The sequence below is a fragment of the Theropithecus gelada genome, chromosome 1 (genome assembly GCF_003255815.1).
Source record: "Theropithecus gelada isolate Dixy chromosome 1, Tgel_1.0, whole genome shotgun sequence".
Taxonomy (NCBI): Eukaryota; Metazoa; Chordata; class Mammalia; order Primates; family Cercopithecidae; genus Theropithecus; species Theropithecus gelada.
In genome coordinates, this window is record NC_037668.1 from 204,690,644 (window position 1) to 204,709,648 (window position 19,005).

General features: G+C 48.5%; 1 protein-coding gene and 1 long non-coding RNA gene across 3 annotated transcripts in view; one reads left to right on the plus strand and one right to left on the minus strand.

Moving 5' to 3' along the window:
- The window catches only part of C1H1orf198 (chromosome 1 C1orf198 homolog), a 30,670-nt gene extending 26,912 nt beyond the window's left edge, over positions 1 to 3,758 (minus strand). For both annotated transcript variants that reach the window (XM_025355578.1, XM_025355568.1), the window contains exon 1: positions 2,379 to 3,758. In XM_025355578.1, coding sequence (XP_025211363.1) covers positions 2,379 to 2,711 — 333 coding nt within the window. In that variant the 5' untranslated portion in view covers positions 2,712 to 3,758. The remainder of the gene's footprint in view (positions 1 to 2,378) is intronic.
- Positions 3,759 to 8,930: 5,172 nt separating this feature from the next.
- On the plus strand, positions 8,931 to 13,147 carry LOC112608497. Its single transcript, XR_003116001.1, has 3 exons — positions 8,931 to 9,238; positions 9,390 to 9,650; positions 12,923 to 13,147. It is a non-coding gene; the product is annotated as an uncharacterized LOC112608497 (long non-coding RNA).
- The last annotated feature ends 5,858 nt before the right edge of the window (positions 13,148 to 19,005 follow it).

The window sequence follows — 19,005 nt, forward strand, 5'->3', positions numbered from 1 at the left end:
AACACACAAGAAATGTCTAGAAGATGGTCACCACATTTGGAGGCTATATTTGCATGCTCTGACTTAAAATGTTGCTATGTGAGATAGAAAAACACTACTGGCAATGGGGGAGAAGACACCATTCAAAGAAATAGTCAGTGTCCTTCAGGGCAGCAGAAAGGGCTGTGGAGGCCCCAGGACCACATCAGAAGACTGATCAAGTGGGAAGGGACACAGGGCCCCACTCTATCTAGTTTACAGTCCTTTAAGACAAACTTGGGGTCACCTATTTGGTGGGTACCTCTGTTCAGCAGCCTACCCTGTCCTTATCCATCATCCCTGTGCCTAGGAGCTGGCCCTCCTCCATGAATGATCTCGTGGGGACAACAATGAGACAACTGACTCCACTTCGGTGCCAACCTCTGGCCCAGTCCAGGGGAATTTAAATTCCCTACTGCTATTAACCTACACAGCCACTGCAGGCAAAAACTTACCCTGGGCCACATTCCTATGTACCTCTGTTAAAATACAGGGTCTATCTGCCCCTCTGCCGTCTGAGCTGAGGCTGGTCAGAAGCATTTCAGAACATGCTCTCAGCTGGTTTTGCAAAGCTGAGATTCAATTCTCCTGAGTTGCTCCTGGAAGGACATGCAGGCACCACAGCACAGTACAGTCCCACTTGCTTTGAAATCACATTGAGTTTACAAATTAAGAAACAGCTCAGTCTGGCACCAGATAAGGAATGAGAATAAAAAATTAACTTGGCCATATTCTTCCTCGTCAGTGATACTGGGCTCTTCTATGACATGGGCTTTTTGATCATGAGTAGGCGTGTAGATATTCTTAGCTGGACACCAAGCTAAGGGAAAATGACAGTCACTCTCCAACATTTGTAAGTACTTAGAAGTTTACTTCCTCTCATATTTATTCGTGACTCTTCCAAAGGAGTGCTGCCTGCTTTTTCATCCCCCAAATCTGGGCGCAAACACTGCACACATGTCTTTATAAATACGCATATTTTCCCACTGAAAATGTTTCGGCTCTAGGAATACATTTTAAAACCTATATTTTCCCCTCCCCAGTTTACCACACCCTGTTTTTCCTGGCAAAGCCATCAGAATTTGAAGTCCAGTAGAGAATTTCCTTTTGATTCCATCAGAATAGAGCAACATTGGCATCATCCTTCAGTCATTTCACATTTCCCTCAGGTTAAAGTGGGTTTATGACCACGAACACTTCGTATTAACAAATGTCTCAGCACACCCAAGCCTGAAAATCTGATCTAAACCTCCTTAACTTGAATTCCATCCATAATCCACAACTTCTTCAGAAAAAAAACTCTTCCAGCTTCTCTCCCCTCTAGCCCAAGAAACAGCCTTAACAGCGAGCGATTTCATTCTCATACTTTTTGCTCTGCTTGACTTTGCTCCTCATGGCAAAAGTTGAGTTTGAAAGGCCAAAGAGCCACAGTGCAAATTCTAATGGCACCAAACAAGCTTCGGTTAAACACATTTCTAAGAAAAAGAAGACCAAGTTTCTGAACCCCACAGAAGATTCAGGCCTTTGTGTCTAAGTGTGGGTCATCCCTGAGCTTTTTCTGGAACAGATTCGGCGTTTCTACTGCCCCTCCAGCAGTCTGGACGGTGCCTAGATCTGAGACCTAAACATGCCCTGTTATGTGGCCAAGACTTACTGGAGCTCATTTAAGCTTATCATCCCTTAGTTTTTTGGTGGAAAACAGGGTCACCATGCTCACCCCTAAAACATACCCTGGACATCGTGCTCACTTGGAAAACATCTTAGGGTGATGGATGGGTTTCCCTCCTTAGCTTGGAAGACACCTTTTCTTTCCTGTTGCCTGGCTTGGCAATTTTACTTTCCCCATACATCTCATCACAAGTATTCATGTTAGTATATATCATATGCTGAGTGCCTTCACGGGCAGGCACGGGATGGGCGTTATTATCCCTGTTTTACACAGTGGAAACTGAGGCTCTAAGAAGTTAATTCACCCACCGCCATACAGGTAGTAAGTAGCAGAGCTGGATTAAAACCCAGGCTTGTCTGGTTTAAAACTGCTTGTTGTTTCCACTTTGGTCAGCCTCGCTTACGACAGCTCCGGGAGAAGTCTCTGGAGTCCGTGCGAGCCGGCGGATCAGGTCTAGATGGAGGTTCTTTAACGACCCCACCTCTCGGCGATCTCTTAACCAACTCCCCCAGCGGAACTCCCATTCCCCGACCTTCGGCTCTGGGGCTCCCCTCCCACCCACTGCCATTCCTGCCTTTTCCTTTCCAGCCCCTACCAGCTGGGGCGGCCTCACGCCGGCATGTGCCCCCCGGGCCGGGGCGCCTCGGGGCGCCAGGCGGGGAAGAGGGTCCGCGGCCAGGCCCGCACCTACCTCGTCCCCGAAGCGCACCACCTTCTGGCCCGTGGGCCCGCGCAGGCCGGGGAAGCGCGTGAGCTCCTCCGAGTCCCCGGGGTCTCGGGGCGCCGGAGCGCGCGGCCCCACCAGGCACCGGTCGATGATCTCGTCCTGCTGCGCGGGCGGCAGCCGCGCCCACTCGGGCCCGTACTTCTCGCGGATCTTCTCCTTGTCCTGCATGATCTTCCTGGCCATGGGGCTCAGCGACGAGAAGTAAGTGAAGCGCTTTCGCTCCCGGTCGTCAAGAGGCCGGTTCCCGCTCATGACCGCCGAGCGCGAGGCCGCGATAGCCGCCGCCATGGACGCCATGCCCGGCCTGCCTGCCGCTCCCGGCCCGCGCCCCGCCCCGCGCTGTGCCCGCCCCCGCCCCGCCCCGCGCCGCCCAGAGCCCCGCCCCCTCCGGGAACCCCGCCCTGCACAGCCGCGGACCCGGGTCTCCAAGCCAACCCATCTCCCCAAGCCCCGGGACCCCGGCCCTCCGCGGCCCCCTCCCCGGGAGCTCCTCCCTCCGCTCCCCTCCCCCTGCCACCCCCTCGCGGACCCCAATGGGTCCCCCTTTACGCCTCCATAGTGGATTCCCGCGGTGCCAGCAGGTTTCGGGTTCCCCTTAGCCGGCTGAGGTGGTGGCCGGCGTGTCCCCGAGCCGGCGCTTGGCGCCCTGAGAGTGTGGCCGTGGTTAATTCCCGGTAGTGACCGCCATAGCGCCACGTGGCCACTGCTTGACAAAGGAAACTTTTTTCAACCTCCAGTGAGCCTAAGAAAGCCCCAGCATTTCGGGCCGAGCCGCTGGCTGCCTGGCTTCTGTTTTTACTCCTTTCCTTCTGTCCCTTTCCCGGACGAGCCACACCTTCTCTGCTTTCTCTGGGCCAGTCCGGGATGCTGGGCCCGGGGCCTGGCGCGGTGAGCTGCAGATAGCCGGGGCCGCAGGGCAGCCCGGAGGCGGGAGGGAGACGTGGAAGGCTAGACCCGTGCGGGGCGTCTGGTCCTCGCCTCCCCCCTCAGGGCCGGGAGTGTGCATGAAGTAGCCGGTAGCCCAGGTGCCTTTCCCCAACCCAAGGAGCTCAGAACTCTTGGCAGTTCGATGTTCGCAAACAAACCAAAGAGGAGCAGAAAGTTTTTAGACTCAGAGGCGACATCCCAACAGTAGGGGGCCGGGGTTTGTAATTTTGAGGTGTGTCCCAGACCACAAAATTAAAATTATAGAGAGCCCCTACTTCCCCCAGCCCCCTCTCTCCGTCTGACTGATTTTAACAAGACTAACAGGACTCAGGTGAGAATTGTGTCCACTCGTAAAATAAAAAAAATTAAAAAACAGCATTTCAGCTGTTACTTAGAGTCTTTGCTTGGATAATTCTGAACACAGAGTAGAAATAACTTGCAAAGTCCTATTTTAAATGTGAGATGGCCTCATCTTCCGGCCCAGAAATCCTCAGAATATTTTTGGAATGTCATGAATGTGGCAGGCTCTACAGTTAAAGACATTATTATCAACAGTGTTCACAACATAATATATTGAAGCAGGGAAAGGCAAGAACCACCAAATATAGCCTCCACAGTAAGGGGCGGGTTGTTTATGAGACCGGAAGTTTAAGGACAGTTTTTTGGGGTATGATCTTCTGTTTAAGTTGATGCTACAGAGACTCAGTACACTGACCTGAACCCCACTGATTTCTCTCCTCTAATCCTTGTTTAATAATGTAGGTAATATTTAAAGATGTATTCTTGAAATTTAATTAACATCCCCAGGCTTGCTTTGATATTCACATGAGAAGCTGCCTGTACCCTTAGAAACTTGGTCTCATGATGTTTTCAAAGCAGTTGTAGAGATAATTGTTGCTTTCAAAAAGAAAAAAACACAACCCCATGAGGTGTTCTGGGTCTGGCAATAATTGATTGTCAAAGACGTTTTCAAGATAATAAAAGCGTGAGATAATTCAGGGACATTGGCCAAAGTATGTAAAGTCTGTGATCTGAATGATAAGGGGGTAACTAAAAGAAAAATTCTTCCAGATTATAAGAAGAAACCCAGGGGAATTAAAATATGGCTCTAACAGATGACTTGGCTGAAATTAGAAACATTTTTTTTTACATATATCTTTATCTACTCCTGGAGGGAATAAAAATAGCCAAACTCCAGCCAGGAACGGTGGCTCACGCCTGTAATCCCAGCAGTTTGGGAGGCCGAGGTGGGCGGATCACGAGGTCCGGAGATTGAGACCATCCTGCCTAACATGGTGAAACCCCATCTCTACTAAAAATACAAAAATTAGCTGGGCGTGGTGGCATGTGCCTGTAATCCCAGCTACTCGGGAGGCTGAGTCAGGAGAATCGCTTGAACCGGGAAGTCGGAGGTTGCAGTGAGCCAAGATCGCACCACAACACTCTAGCCTGGCGACAGAGGGAGACTTAGTCTCAAAAAAACAAAAACAAAAAAAACCCAAATTCCAAATATGTAATTAAGTGATATGATCTGAATGTTTACATCCCCCAAAATTCATATGTTCAAATCCTAACTGGTAAGATGATGTGGAGCCTTTGGGGAGATGTTTAGGTCAGGAGGGCAGAGCCCTCATGAGTGAGACTGGTTCCCCTATAAGAGACTCAAAGGAGCTCACTTGCCCCATCCACCGTGTGACCAGACAGCAAGAAGGTGCCATCAGAAGGCACAACCTATGAGCCAGGAAGCAGAGCCAGACCCCAAGTCTGCGGATGCCTTGATCTCAGACTTCCCAGCTTCCAGGTCTGTGAGAAATAAATTCCTATTAATGATAAGCCACTCCGTTTATAGTATTTTGTTATAGTGGCCCGAATAGACCAAGACTTCAAGTAAAATAGTGCGGGATTGCTGTAGTACTAAGAACCTGTCTCAGTCCCTTTGGGACATGGTATCATAGACTGGGTGACTTCAGCAACAAATATGTATTTCTTACAGTTCTGGAGGCTGGACGTCTGACATTAGCATGCCAGCGTGATCAGATTCTGGTAAGAGCCCTCTTCTGGGTTGCAGACTGCCAGCTTCTTGTTATATCCTCACATGGTGGGAAAAGGGATACAGCAAGCTCTCTTATGACTCCTGTAGGGCACAAATCCCTTTCCTAAAGACTCCATTCTCATAACCTCATCTAGTCCTAATTACTTTCTTCAGGCCTCACCTCCTAATACCATCACATTGGTATTAGGTGGGGTTTCAACGTAAGAATTTTGAGGGGACACAAGTGTTTAGTCTGTAACATCTTCTTAGGTAAGAATTTGGATGGAGGCCGCCTAAATGATCTTTCTTTGTGAATGTGGTTTGGCCAGTAGACTCTCTCTGTTCACAAAATGAAGAGGCTAACACGTGGTCCCGGACCCATGGAAATGCTTTCAAACCTTGCAGTGGTCCAAAGAGCATTCCTTTAATCATTAGCATTTTACTGAGGCATTTGCTACTTTCTGTTAAGCAGTATGGGGGGAGATGAAAAGGGTGTGGGAACAGCATTAGTTCAGTGATCAGGGTCCCACACAAGATCGGCTTTCCAGGGCTTTGAGCACACTCTACCAGGTCTGTGTAAGCAGCCTCAGGTTTTCATAAGTGCTCTGGTTTCATATTTGTCTCCTCCAAAACTCGTGTTGAAATTAAATCCTCAGTGTGGCAGTATTGAGAGGTGGAGCCCTTAACAACTGATTGGGTTATGAAGGCTCTGCTCTCATGAATGGATTAATCCATTCATGGACCAATACTGGGTTAATGGATTAATGGGTTATAGAAGTGGGACTGGTTGCTTTTTTGTATTTTTGTTTTTTGTGGGGTTTTTTTGGGGGGGTTGTTTTGTTTTGTTTTGTTTTGTTGAGACAGAGTCTCTCTCTGTCGCCCAGGCTGGAGTGCAGTGGCGCGATCTCGGCTCACTGCAACCTCCGCCTCCTGTGTTCAAGCGATTCTCCTGCTTCAGCCTCTCGAGTAGCTGGGGCTGCCACCATGCCCAGCTAATTTTTTGTATTTTTAGTAGAGACAGTTTCACTGTGTTAGCCAGGATGGTCTCAATCTCCTGACCTCGTGATGCACCCGCCTTGGGCTCCCAAAGTCTTGGGATTACAGGCGTGAGGCACTGCACCCAACCAACTGGTGGTTTTATAAGAGCAGAAAAATATGAACAATCATGCTCAGCCCTTCACCATGGGATGCCCTGCACCATCTGGGGACTCTGCAGAGAGTCCCCACCAGCAAGAAAGACCTCTCCAAATGCAGCCACTCAAACTTGGACTTGTCAGCCTCCATAATTGTAAGAAATGAATTCCTTTTCTTTTTCTTTTTGTATAAATTCAGGGGGTACAAGTGCAATTTTGTTACATGGATATATCGCCTAGTGATGAGCATTCCCTGAAAAAGGTACATTGCACCCATTAAGAATTTCTTATCACTTACCCCCTCCCACCTTTTTTTTCTTTACAAATTATCTAGTTTCAAGTGTACTGTTTTAACCAGAAAATGGACTAAGACAACATGGTATTCGTTCCTGGAATGCTTTTCTAAGCAATTAGGGAGGCCAGATATGGTGGCCCACGCTTGTAATACCAGCACTTTGAGTGGTCAAAGCAGGTGGATCACTAGAACCCAGGAGTTTGAGACCACTCTGGGAAGCATGACGAAACCCCGTCTCTACAAAAAATATAAAAATTAGCCAGGTGTGGTAGCGTGCACCTGTAGTCCCAGCTACTTGGGAGGCTGAGGTGGGAGGATCACTTGAACCCAGGAAGGTCAAGGCTGTTGTGAGCCAAAATCACACCACTGCACTCCAGCCTCAGTGACAGAGCTGTCCCCACCGCCTCCCCCACTCAAAAAAAAGAAAAAAAATTAGGGAGACATAGCAACAAGTGCTTTAACTGAGTCAAACTGTCTCTGGTGTCCTGAGCTGTGGAGTTCTTCCTTGTGTAGTGCCATTTCAGTCATTTTCCTCAGAAATGTTCTTGAGTGACCACTAGAATGCAAACTTTACAATAAGGAGAACCTTATCTGTCTTGTTTACTGTTGTAAACAATAATGCCTTATTCATAGTGAAGGAATTATGAATTATGAAGGAATGAATAAGTATTCCATAATTGGCATCATTAATTCCCTGTCTACAGAAAACTGAGGCATCAACAGAAGAGACCCACCTAAGCTTGTCCGCGACCACCCGCTCACCTCATAGTTTGGGGCGGAATTGAGATCACGGAACAGGGGTTCCTTTGTCTTTTGTTAAATCTGTAACATTGGATTGATGTGTCTAAGGTTAACCATTGGATATAATAATAATGATATTAAAAACTGACCCTAACGGCACGATGTATTAAAGTTTCCAAGTCACTCATTTGGAAGTCAAGTCAAACATAGCACTAATTTTTCAGTGTAACAATCGAATACCCAAAGTGATGGCCAACATTCCCATTACACGTCTGACATCTTGGCTCACAGTCATGGCCCTGGAACTCTACTCCCTAGAACAGTCCCATGTAAAAAATCTATTAATCCCAGAGCTTTGAGAGGCCAAGGCAGGACTATGGCTTGAGGCCAGGAGTTTGAGACCTGCCGGGACAACATAGTGAGACCCCATCTCTACAAAAATAAAATAAAATAATTAGCCAGGTATGGTGGCACACACCTGTACTCCTAGCTACTCGGGAGACTGAGGCAGGAAGATTGCCTGAGCCCATGAGTTTGAGGCTACAGTGAGCTATGATCATGTCATTGCACTCTAGCCTGGGTGACAAAGCAAGACCCTGTCTCTAAAAAACAAAAAAAATTTATTGAGAGAGAGAGACAGCAAGGCCGGCTGGTCTCGAGGAAGAGAAATAAACCTCTACAAGAAAACTGCCACACCCTGTTTGAGCCCAACCTGTTCACCCTCAAAGACAGAATGACGGTCTTCCCCCTTCTGTCTGCACTCCTGGCTGTTCACAGAGCACAACAACAGGGAAATGCTGTCTGTTCTACTCATGTCTTTCTGGTGTCTTCCAGTAGAAATTCACTTTATCATTTAAAAGAATTCATTATATATTTGTTTCTTTGGCATTTGCTTACCATATTCTCATGTTTATCTTATCTGCCTGCTTAGAAAAGTGAAATTGACATTATTGAGCATCTCCTCTGCAACAGGCACTGTGAAATCACATTAGTCAGATGTCGTCCATTAGTCAGACATTTTTCTATTAGATGTTTTGTCTATGTTTTAATGAGAACCTGCTATCAAAGAACTAACTTCTGTTTTCTTTCCCAGCTTGGCTTAAAGGAGTACTTTAGGACTAAGAACAACAGGATGAAAACAGCAGCTAAAGTAGAACACACTGGCAGAGACGTTCATATCCTCGAGCTGTGCTTCCGAAGCTCAAGCATGGCAGAGTGGCCTTGTTAAATTCAGGGCGCCACCCCGGCAGTTTCTGATTCAGTAGGTCCCCAGTAGGGACCAAGAATCTTTTTTTTTTCTTTTTCTTTTTAATAGAGTCAGGGTCTTGCTATGTTGCCCACATGGGTCTCAAACTGAAGCAATCCTCCCACCTCGACCTCCCAAAGCACTGGAATTCCAGGCATAAGCCACCGTGCCTGGCCAAGAACTTTAGTTTTTAACAAGTTTCCAAATGATGCTGGTCTACTGGTCCTGAGACCACACTCTGAAATTGGTGGATAGGAGGCTGGGATCTTTATCCATTGACTCAACTCCCTTTCCCTATGGTTGAAAGTTGTCCTAGGGTCTTCCCTGGGAAGGCTGGAGACTGACAAGATTCAAACGTTTTGGTGGAAAGTCCCAAGACAGGGAAGTGGGCTGTGCTTGAAGTGGGGCACTGCCATCACCCACCTACCCACCACAGAGGTGGGCTCAAAGGTAAGGCGTGGCTCACAAAAATCTTCTGCTAAGTACCTGTCTGTGCCTCCATTTCTTCCTCTTTAAGATGGGGGTAACTATACCAGTGTTCTAGGGTAACATGTCACCACCCTTGAATACAGCGTTGCTCCCCGTCATGACTCAAGGACAGGTTACCAGACCGGAGCCTCCAGCAATCCAGGAGCACAAACAAGGATGCCTTAAAACAAAACTTGTGTCCAGGGTACCCTTCGCTGCCTCATAGGAAATCAAAATGGCCTGGTAGACAACTGTTCATAAGGACAAGAGCCAGCATCACTGCCTTTGAGTCCCAACCTACTCAAATCCATTTTCTGCACTCTACCACCTCATCATATCCCGGATATTGTTAGTGTCATGTCATTTCATGACTCAGGAGCTGCGGGTGACTTTGGTAAGAGTAGAGCAGTCGCTGTCTCATCTGTCACCTCCTCCCCTCACCTCTGTGCAGCCAACATCCAGGGAGCCTGCCTCTTGCTGTCCCTTTCAAAGCTTTCTGGGTCTCTCTTCTGTGCCTTTGATCAGGTCTTTCATGCTGCCCAGAACACTGTCTCTTTCTCCCATGCCAGTGACATCCATTACTTTCTTCAAGGTCTGGCTCAAAACTCAGCACTCGGCCAGGCACAGTAGCTCACGCCTGTAATCCCAGCACTTTGAGAGGCCGAGGCGGGCAGATCACGAGGTCAGGAGATCGAGACCATCCTGGCTAACACAGTGAAACCCTGTCTCTACTAAAAATACAAAAAATTAGCCGGGCGTGGTGGGGGGTGCCTGTAGTCCCAGCTACTCGGGAGGCTGAGGCAGGAGAATGGCGTGAACCTGGGAGGCAGAGCCGAGATCGCGCCACCGCACTCCAGCCTGGGCAACAGAGCGAGACTCCGTCTCAAAAAAAAAAAAAAAAAAAAAAACTCAGCATTCTTGGGAAATTTCCCCTCCAGGGAGACAGGGTCACACAGGGCACAGAGAACCTAGGTGGGAGGCAGAAGCCCTAGGTTTGTTTATGTCCTGGTTCAGACACTTTGCAGCCTCACAGATGACATTAAACAAGCTCCTTAGCCTCATAGATGACATTAAACAAGCTCCTTAGCCTGTTATCTTACTTTGGGCTACCCTAAAAGCAGAGACTATGATATGGACTTGGATATGTGTAGTTAATTTGGGAAGTGATCCAGGGAAGCCGGAATGAGGGATGGGAAGTAGGAAAAATCAAACAATTATGTGTCATTGAGCCCACTGCCACTGTGGGCTACTGGAGATCAGTCACACGGGGCAGTCTCTGTGAACCGTGTTACAAGCCCCTCAGAATTGGCCCCCCAAAGAATAGGAGGCTGGGATCTTTATCTGTTGACTCAACTCCTATCCCCCATGGTTGAAGGTTGCCCTAGGCGCACCCCTGGGGGCTGACAAGACCCAAAGGCTTTGGAGAAAGGCCCTGAGACAGTGAAGTGAGTTGTGTTGGAGGTGGAGCGCCGTCATCACTCACCTGCCCACCACAGAGGTGGGCGAAGGGGTGACGTATGGCTCACAAAAATCTTCTGCTAAATACCTGTCTGGGCCTCAGTTTCTTCCTCTTTAAGATGGGGTAACTATCCACGTTCTAGGGTAGCGTCAAATGACAGAAGTGACATATGCGAAGGCCCCTCCCTCAGCACACACCAGCCACCCCAGCGTCCCTGACTCTGTGTCCACTCGACACTTACAGCTGTTGTATTTGTCATGTCTGCCTGCATGTACGGTCCCTCAGTGTTATCTATGGCTATTTCAGGTCTTTTACCTTAGCTGAAGATAAGGGCAGGGTTCTTTTTCTGTCACCCATCCCAAAGTGCCTGCTACACAGCTGAATGCCAATTATGCCCTTGGTACAAATGGGTGTCCAGTGAACTTGCTGTCTCAAAACAGTCATCTGTGAGCCTGTTCTTCTCTGTGGAGATGTCCCGCACGGCCATGGAGAAGCCACAGGCAGCGTCCTAGCCTGCTTCTTACAGCTGAGAGACCAGCTCCAACATTGCGTGAGCCCATTGCCAAACTGCTGGTGAAGTGCCGTGCGCTGTGGCAAACACATGGCAGCCTGGGGAGGGAAATCTTCTGACGCCTTGAGCCCTGGCAGGGCAATGGGCAGTAGATCAAGCTGGCCTGCCCCGCGTGGGCCTTCAGCAGGGATGCGGGCGAGGCTCCCAGAGGACGATGACTCATGCCTGCATCTGTGGCTGGTTATTCCAGATGCTGCCCTGCAATGGGACTGTTCTCTGCTCTCCTGACCCCCGGCACCGGTACAGCATGGGAGTGCATGAGAGTGAGCTTTGGTTTCTTTAGGGGAGTCACTGCGTAATTGGAGAGCAGTGTTCATGGGCAAGACAAAGGAGGGCCAGCGCGAGTGAGGGAAGACGAGAAGATGATGTTCCAAACTACTCTCGGCATAAAGTGTGCTTTGAATATTTTGGGCTATTTTTTCCAACTGTAGGGAGAGTTTTCCCTGAGACACTGATTTGTCACCAAGGCAAGTGATGCTGGGTCTGGGGTGCTCTCTGCACCTACAGCCTGGAACAGAATCATCTTCTCTGGGCAAAACCACGTGACTCACATGAGACTCAAAACTGGACCCTTCTTTCTGTCTATACCATACTTAGCAAAGACAACAGGCTTAACTGCTCTGTGAAAAATGCTAAACAACTTCTCAGAAGCAATAAACATCTCCTACCTACCTGAATGTTTACATTTAGGCAGGCCTTTAAGATTATTAGCCTCTATAAAAATATACAGGCATACCTCAGAGATAATTCAAGTTCAGTTCCAGACCACTGCAATAAAGCAGATATCACAATAAAGCAAGTCACATAAATGTTGTGGTTCCCCAGAGCTTATCAAAGCTGTGTTTGCACTATACTATAGCCTCTTAAGTGTGCAATGATATTATGTCTTTAAAAAAAGTACATACATTATTTTAAAAAGACCTTATTGACAAAAAATGCTGACAGAGACACAAAGCGAGCATATGCTGTTGGGAAAATGGCACCGATAGACTCATTCGATACAGGGTTGCCGTGAATCTTCAATTTGTAAAAAACAGTATCTGTGAAGCACAATAAAGTGAAATGCAATAAAACAAGGTATACCTGTAAATAACTCTAGAATCAGTTATTTACTCTTTTTTCCCTTCACCTGGAATTCCTACCTGGTTATCTCCAACTACAGTAATCCTGTCCTTAGGACCTTGCTCAAATGCCCCCTCCTCCAGGAAGTCCTCATGATCACCTCCACCCAAAAGAGCTCATGATCACCTCCACCCAAAAGAGCTCTTCCCTGGAGACAGAGGGAGGGCAGGCACAAAAGAGACAGTTTGTCTCCTTTATAGTTTGACCTCATATAAATTTTGGTGGCCTGGAAAGAATAATGCCAACATTTCCACATTATACATGTGGAAATGGCTTTAAACTCATATAAATCTTTGGTTTAATAACCGTGTATAAATGCAGTTAGAGAGAGAGGGAGGATGAGGGAGATTTAAAAATAAGAGGCCAACGGAGAGGAGGCTATTAAACTATGTGGCAATGATTTATTGATTGAGAAGTAAAGGGAATTCCTCTCTTCTTCTAAATGATCGGTTTCCAACTTCTAAACACTCCCAGATGTGGAATGCATGTTTCTTCCTTCCATTCCTCTCTGCAGGCCGCCCTGACATTTGTTAAATGGGCTCCTGGGTCCTGGTTTGCAAATGTCACCACTTTGAGATCCGTAGATGGTCACCCCTGGCTCCCCTTGGGGAGTGTCCTGGAATCCACCAGCTCCATCTGCTCGACGAGAGACTTGAGTTTGTTCTGTTACCTCTTTCATCATTAGCCAAAGCTCTGGGACTTGGTTAAAACTTTAGGCAGTTAAAAAGACTGACTTATGGAAATAGTAGTATTTTCATTATATTATCCGCTTGAATTTATGTTCTTGAATTCCATTAACCTGAAATATATCAAAATACCAAGATGTTATGAAGAATGGGAACAAATATAGAAAAGTGAAAACAGTTGTCTGTGAAGTTTCTGCAAGATGAGAAGTAAGGGAGGACAGCCTTCCCTCTCAGACCGCTCCCCACCTTCGGGTCCATGAAAATCACTGGCCAGAGCCTCAGGGGAGCCTTCAGTTAATCCTTTTTAAATGAGAGGTGGATGGAGGAGGGCATCTTGCCTACAAGTTGGCCCCCAAATGTCATGTTGTATTAGTAATTCAGCTCATGGCTTCATACTGCAGGTCTACTCAAGGAAAAAGTTATGTCATGCTTGCAATGGTCTTCAAAGTATGCCGTCCTTTTCTTTCCTCTTCCACTGCCACTAGCATACTCCAGGTCGAATTGTCTATCTGGAGTGCCTGGTCTTCCCAACTCCAGGTTACTCCCTCTCCAACCACCCTGCACCCCTCTGCTGGCCTCCCCGCCCTCAATCACCCTGCCCCCCCCCCCCCCCCTGCCCCCCCCCCCCTGGCCTCCCCCTCTCCAATCACCCTGCCCGCCTCTGCCCGCCTCCCCCTCCTCAATCACCCTGCACCCTTCTGCAGGCCTCCCCGTCTCCAATCACCCTGCCCCCACCCCACTCCGGCCTCCCCCTCCTCAATCACCCTGCCCTCCCCACACTGGCCTCCCCTTCCTCAGTCACCCTACCCCCTCCTGCCGGCCTCCCCCTCCTTAATCAGTCTGCCCCCCTCTGCTGGCCTCCCCCTCTCCAATCACCCTGCCCACCTCTGCCAGCCTCCCCCTCCTCAATCACCCTGCCCGCCTCTGCCGGCCTCCCCCTCCTCAATCACCCTGCCCCCCTCTGCCGGCCTCCCCCTCCTCAATCACCCTGCACCCCTCTGCAGGCCTCCCCCTCCTCAATCACCCTGCACCCCTCTGCAGGCCTCCTCCTCTACAATCACCCTGTGTCCCTCTGCTGACCTCCTCCTCTTTCACAGACCCTCCGGTTGGGTGTCTCTATTTTTGTTATTACTTTAGATAGCAGCTCCTTCTGGCCTTCACCAGCCGTCACCAGTGACAGCGCATCACCAAAGCCCTGGGTACAGACCATCCTCATTGTGACCTTTGTGCTTTGGTTTGCATCAGACCATTTGGTTAGAAAGCTGCTCTTCCTCAGGCCCGCCTGTCCAAGTTCTACCAATTTCTGAAGATCTGGATTAAATGCCATCTCACCGACCTTTGCCACATCCCCTCTCCTCTATGCTATGGCCACTGTTGCTGCCATGGCCACAGCGGGAAGCAGACTGTGGGTACTGACTGCCACATAAGGACAACAGTCACGCAGCTCTGGCAACCCCTGAGCAGTTGCTGCAAGGAGGTCACCTGATGACACAGGTGGCAGTGTGCCCACATGGACAAGCAGTCCCCAGAGAACCTCCTTGCCGCATGTTGTCCCCATCCCCCTTCTCCCTTTGGGTCTGGCACCTACAGTGGCTGTCACCTTCCGCAATGCCCATGTGAACTTCCTAGCAACAGGGCATTCCTATTGCCAAAAAAAGAAATATGGAGGGTTCTGATTAAGCTCTTTTGAAAACATCATAAAATAGAGATCAAATCAAGGAAGCTACATTTCAGAAACATTAGTTATGTTCCTATATCAATAAACAATCGCTATATGGGATCCACTATTGCAAAATCTCCCAATCTCCTCAGAAAAAGCAAAAACCACCCTTGCCATGCATCCTGTATTTGGGGGAAAATCAAGGAACTCCCTGAGATTAATCGTACCTACTTAATAGAAACCTTCATCTGAGAAGAACTAAGTACTTTGGACACGTTAGCACGTAGGTCCTAATAATATTCCTATTAAGAAGAAAGAGGTTAAATTTACTTCACCTAATGGTTGGGGAAACTAGTCTAGAGACAGAGAAAAAGTGATCTACTCAAGCTCAGGGAATATCTCAGTGTTAGTGATGAGAATAAAACTCAGAGGCTGGAATCTCAAACTAGTGTGCTATCACTGTATGTTATTCAGTGCACACTCATTCATTCATTCATTCATTCATTGTGTGCCAGACACTGTGCTAGGCTCCCAGGAACAATGAGCATAAGACCCAGCTCTTATCAAGCTTGTCATCTAATAGATGAGGAAGAGAATGAAAAGCAAGCGCACAGACAAAAGCGCTAGGCTGTGCTAAGTGCTATGAAGGAAACAAGCATCCATTGAATCCTTACGGTGCCTGTCATTTGTTCTTATAGCATCCCTATGAAGAAAGTATTTTTACAAGTAAAAAAGCAGAATCTCTACAAGGTCAGGTGCTTGCCCAAGGCCTCACCACTCACAAGTGACAGAGCAGGAATCTAAACACACTATCCTTTCCCTCCAACAGCCATTCACCATGGAGCCAAAATGCGTCCACACACTCCCAGAGCCAATCTCGGAAGGACAGACAAACACCAGGACTGTGCCAGAACTCCCTTTTCCTTCTAGTGTTGTGTCTCTTCTTCCCTGTTCATCAAGGAGAAGAGGCTGGTGGGCAGCACAGCCTAAGGAAGGAATGGTGTCTGTCTTCAACGCTTAGGAAGCTTTGAGACATTCTCCAAACTCCAGCTCCAAAGAATATGCCCATTCTAAGCAGTATATACACAGCAGAGTTAAGAAGCTTTAGTAGGGGCCAGTGTGGTGGCTCACACCTGTAACCCCAGCACTTTGGGAGGCTGAGGTGGGTGGATTACTTGAGATCAGGAGTTTGAGACCAGCCTGGCCAACATGTTGAAACCCTGTCTCTACTAAAAATACAAAAATTAGCTGGGCATGGTGGTGCATGCCTGTAGTCCCAGCTACTCGGGAGGCTGAGGCAGGAGAATGACTTGAACCCGGGAGGCGGAGGTGGCAATGAGCCAAGATCGCACCACTACACTCCAGCCTGGGTGACACAATGAGATTCAAAAAAAAAAGAAAAACAAAAAGAAAAAAAGCAGCAGCATTAGCAGGTGCCTCTGAAACGGGAAAGGTTCCCTTGTCCCTCACAGGGCATGCAATGGGATATGGCTCGCTTCTTCAGTGCCCCGCTGCTCAAACCTCAAAGCATACAGATGGGCAGGCTGTGGGGCTCTGACCCCACGGCAGTATCGAGGGGTGAGGGTTTACAGCTGAAGCCCCAGTGGGCATGTGTTACAGGATGCTCTTTTAGTTTAGCCGTCCGTAGGCGGCTTGTGTTAGTCAGCTCAGTTGGACCCCTGCCTTATCACAAGGACAGAGGGCTTTCTGTATCCTGGGATTCTTGCTTTCATGTACTGGAAGAATCAGACCACACCTGCACTTGGGGAATGAGTTCAGGGTTTTATCGAGTGGAAATAGCTCTTGGCAGATGGGGGAAGCCAGAAGGTGATGGAGTGGGAAGGTTTTCCCCTGAAGTCAGGCTACTGAGCGGCCAACTCTTCTCTGACCACCCCAGCTAAACTCCAAGTTGTTCTGCTGGTCAATGGCCTGCCGGCCTGCCGGTGCCTGTGAATATGCCCTTAACGTCCAGCCGCCTGTGTGTTTACCTGCTAGGGTCTCGGGGTTTTTATAGGCACAGGATGGGGACGTAGCAGGCCAAGGTGGTCTTGGGAAATGCAACGTTTGGGAGGAGAATAAAAATCCCTGTCTTCACCTAGGTCTGTGACCACGGGTCTGAGGATAGAGCCCTAGCCAGGGACCATACCCTAGGATGGAAAGACATTCTCTCTGCCCTGGGTAGCATGATAACAAGGCAGATAAAGGCTACAGTGGAAATAAGCAGAAGCCACAGTGGGCTCTGCAGAGGAAATCCATAACTTTCTTGTAGGAGAAAAAGAACAGAGGGTGAAGGATAAGGAGGTTCACCTGGCACACAGGTAGGGGAAGCATGGTGAGAAAGAGACGACAGAGTCTCTCAGTCCTGAGAAGAGACAAAGCACGGGGCCAGGGATCACTCCGACCGCCTGGACAGGGCGCTTAAAGGAGAGGAAGTGTGGGCCGGGAAGGTGGAGTGGTGGAGACCTGGAGGGTCCACATTACATCAGAAGCTGCCTCTATTGCTTCCTCGTCTGCTTCCCTGGCTCCACTCCTTTTGGGGTGAAGAACTGGCTTTATCTCACCACACTGTCTTCTGCCTCTCCTGTATTTGCCTCACGATGGTCACAGCTAAGCTTGTGGAACTTAAAAACCAAAAGCGGGCCGGGCGCGGTGGCTCAAGCCTGTAATCCCAGCACTTTGGGAGGCCGAGGCGGATGGATCACGAGGTCAGGAGATCGAGACCACCCTGGCTAATGTGGTGAAACCCCGTCCCTACTAAAAATACAAAAAATTAGCCGGGCAAGGTGGCGGGTGCCTGTAGTCCCAGCTACTGGGGAGGCTGAGGCAGGAGAATGGCGTGAACCCAGGAGGCGGAGCTTGCAGTGAGTGTAGATTGCGCCACTGCACTCCAGCCTGGGCGACAGAGTGAGACTCCATCTCAAAAAAAAAAAAAAAAATTAAAAATAAAACAAAAGCAAAACCACCTCTCTTTCTCCTACAGACACAGAGCCAAGCACATGTAAGTCCAAAGTATGCTGGGTGGCCACTTCGCTGCTGTGGCCAAGTTTAGAAATGTGTTGAAAAGGACAGCTGACCTCTGCGTTCTGCTGGGCACCCCTGTACACTCCCTCCCCTGGGCAAATGATTCCCTGGCCATGAAGGTTTTTGCCTGAGCGTGGTGGAGGAGGTCTCAGGCTGAGGAGGAAATTGTCTCCTCAAAGAGGCACAGAGGGGGCCCTGGAGCCTGGCCACCTGCATTCCAACCCCAGCACCAGTGTTCTGGAGTGTGACGCCAACAGACTACCTCCTGTGCCTCAGTTTCTGCGTACGTCAAATGTGATAGTAATTCCAAAAAAAAACCACTGCAGGATTTTTTTATTTAGGTTAAGTTTTTAAATTTAGATTTGAAGCCAGCTGTGTGAGGAGAAGGAGCGAGCAGTCCAGGGAAATAGTTGGAAGGGAGGCTGAGAGTGGGAGGGTGAGAGCCCGCCAGCCCAAGCAACAGGGAGGGAGTGCAGAGCAGAGCTGAGTGCCTGGAGGCAATGAATCCGCCTTTGCAAAATAATGACAGTAAGAGAAATCTAACATACCTAACTCTATCTTGCTTCTAACCTTCAAGCTTTTCTTGTTTATTCCTGGGTATAGACCAACCTAACTTTGAAAGGAATTTAGTTTATGGTTTAACCTTAAAGCAAGGATGATAATAACCCTTCCCAAAACTAAACTGCCTTTGTAAAACTAATGAAAGTCCACAAGGTTAGGGTCATGAGAGGGACGTAGGCATAGTTAAATGGAACCAGCACTGTTCTGGAAGTCAAAAAATTTGTAGCATCCCCAATTACTCCCGTAGATAACACCACTATTGTAGAACCTAAGATTTTTTTTTTAAGGTGTTTTTCTAACTTGCATTTCTGACAACTAACTGACCCCACTGGGTCCTCTCGCCCCCACCTAGAGGGGCATGAAGACCACACCCTTGTGATTTTATCCCTAATCAATTAGCAGCACCCATTCCCTCACCCCCTGCCCACCAAATAATTCTTTAAAAATCTCAGTCTCTGAATTTTGGAGGAGACTGATTTGAGTAATAAACCCCAGTCTTCTGCTTAGCCAGCTCCATTTATTCAACTATTTCTCTGTTACAATATTGCTGTCTTGGTAAATTGGCTCTATCTGTGCTTCGGGCAAGAAAAACCCATCAGACAACAGTAAAAGGGGCTGGGTTCCAAGAATGCTGGGTTGGAAGTGACCAGGCTTGCCCTGAGAGTTGCT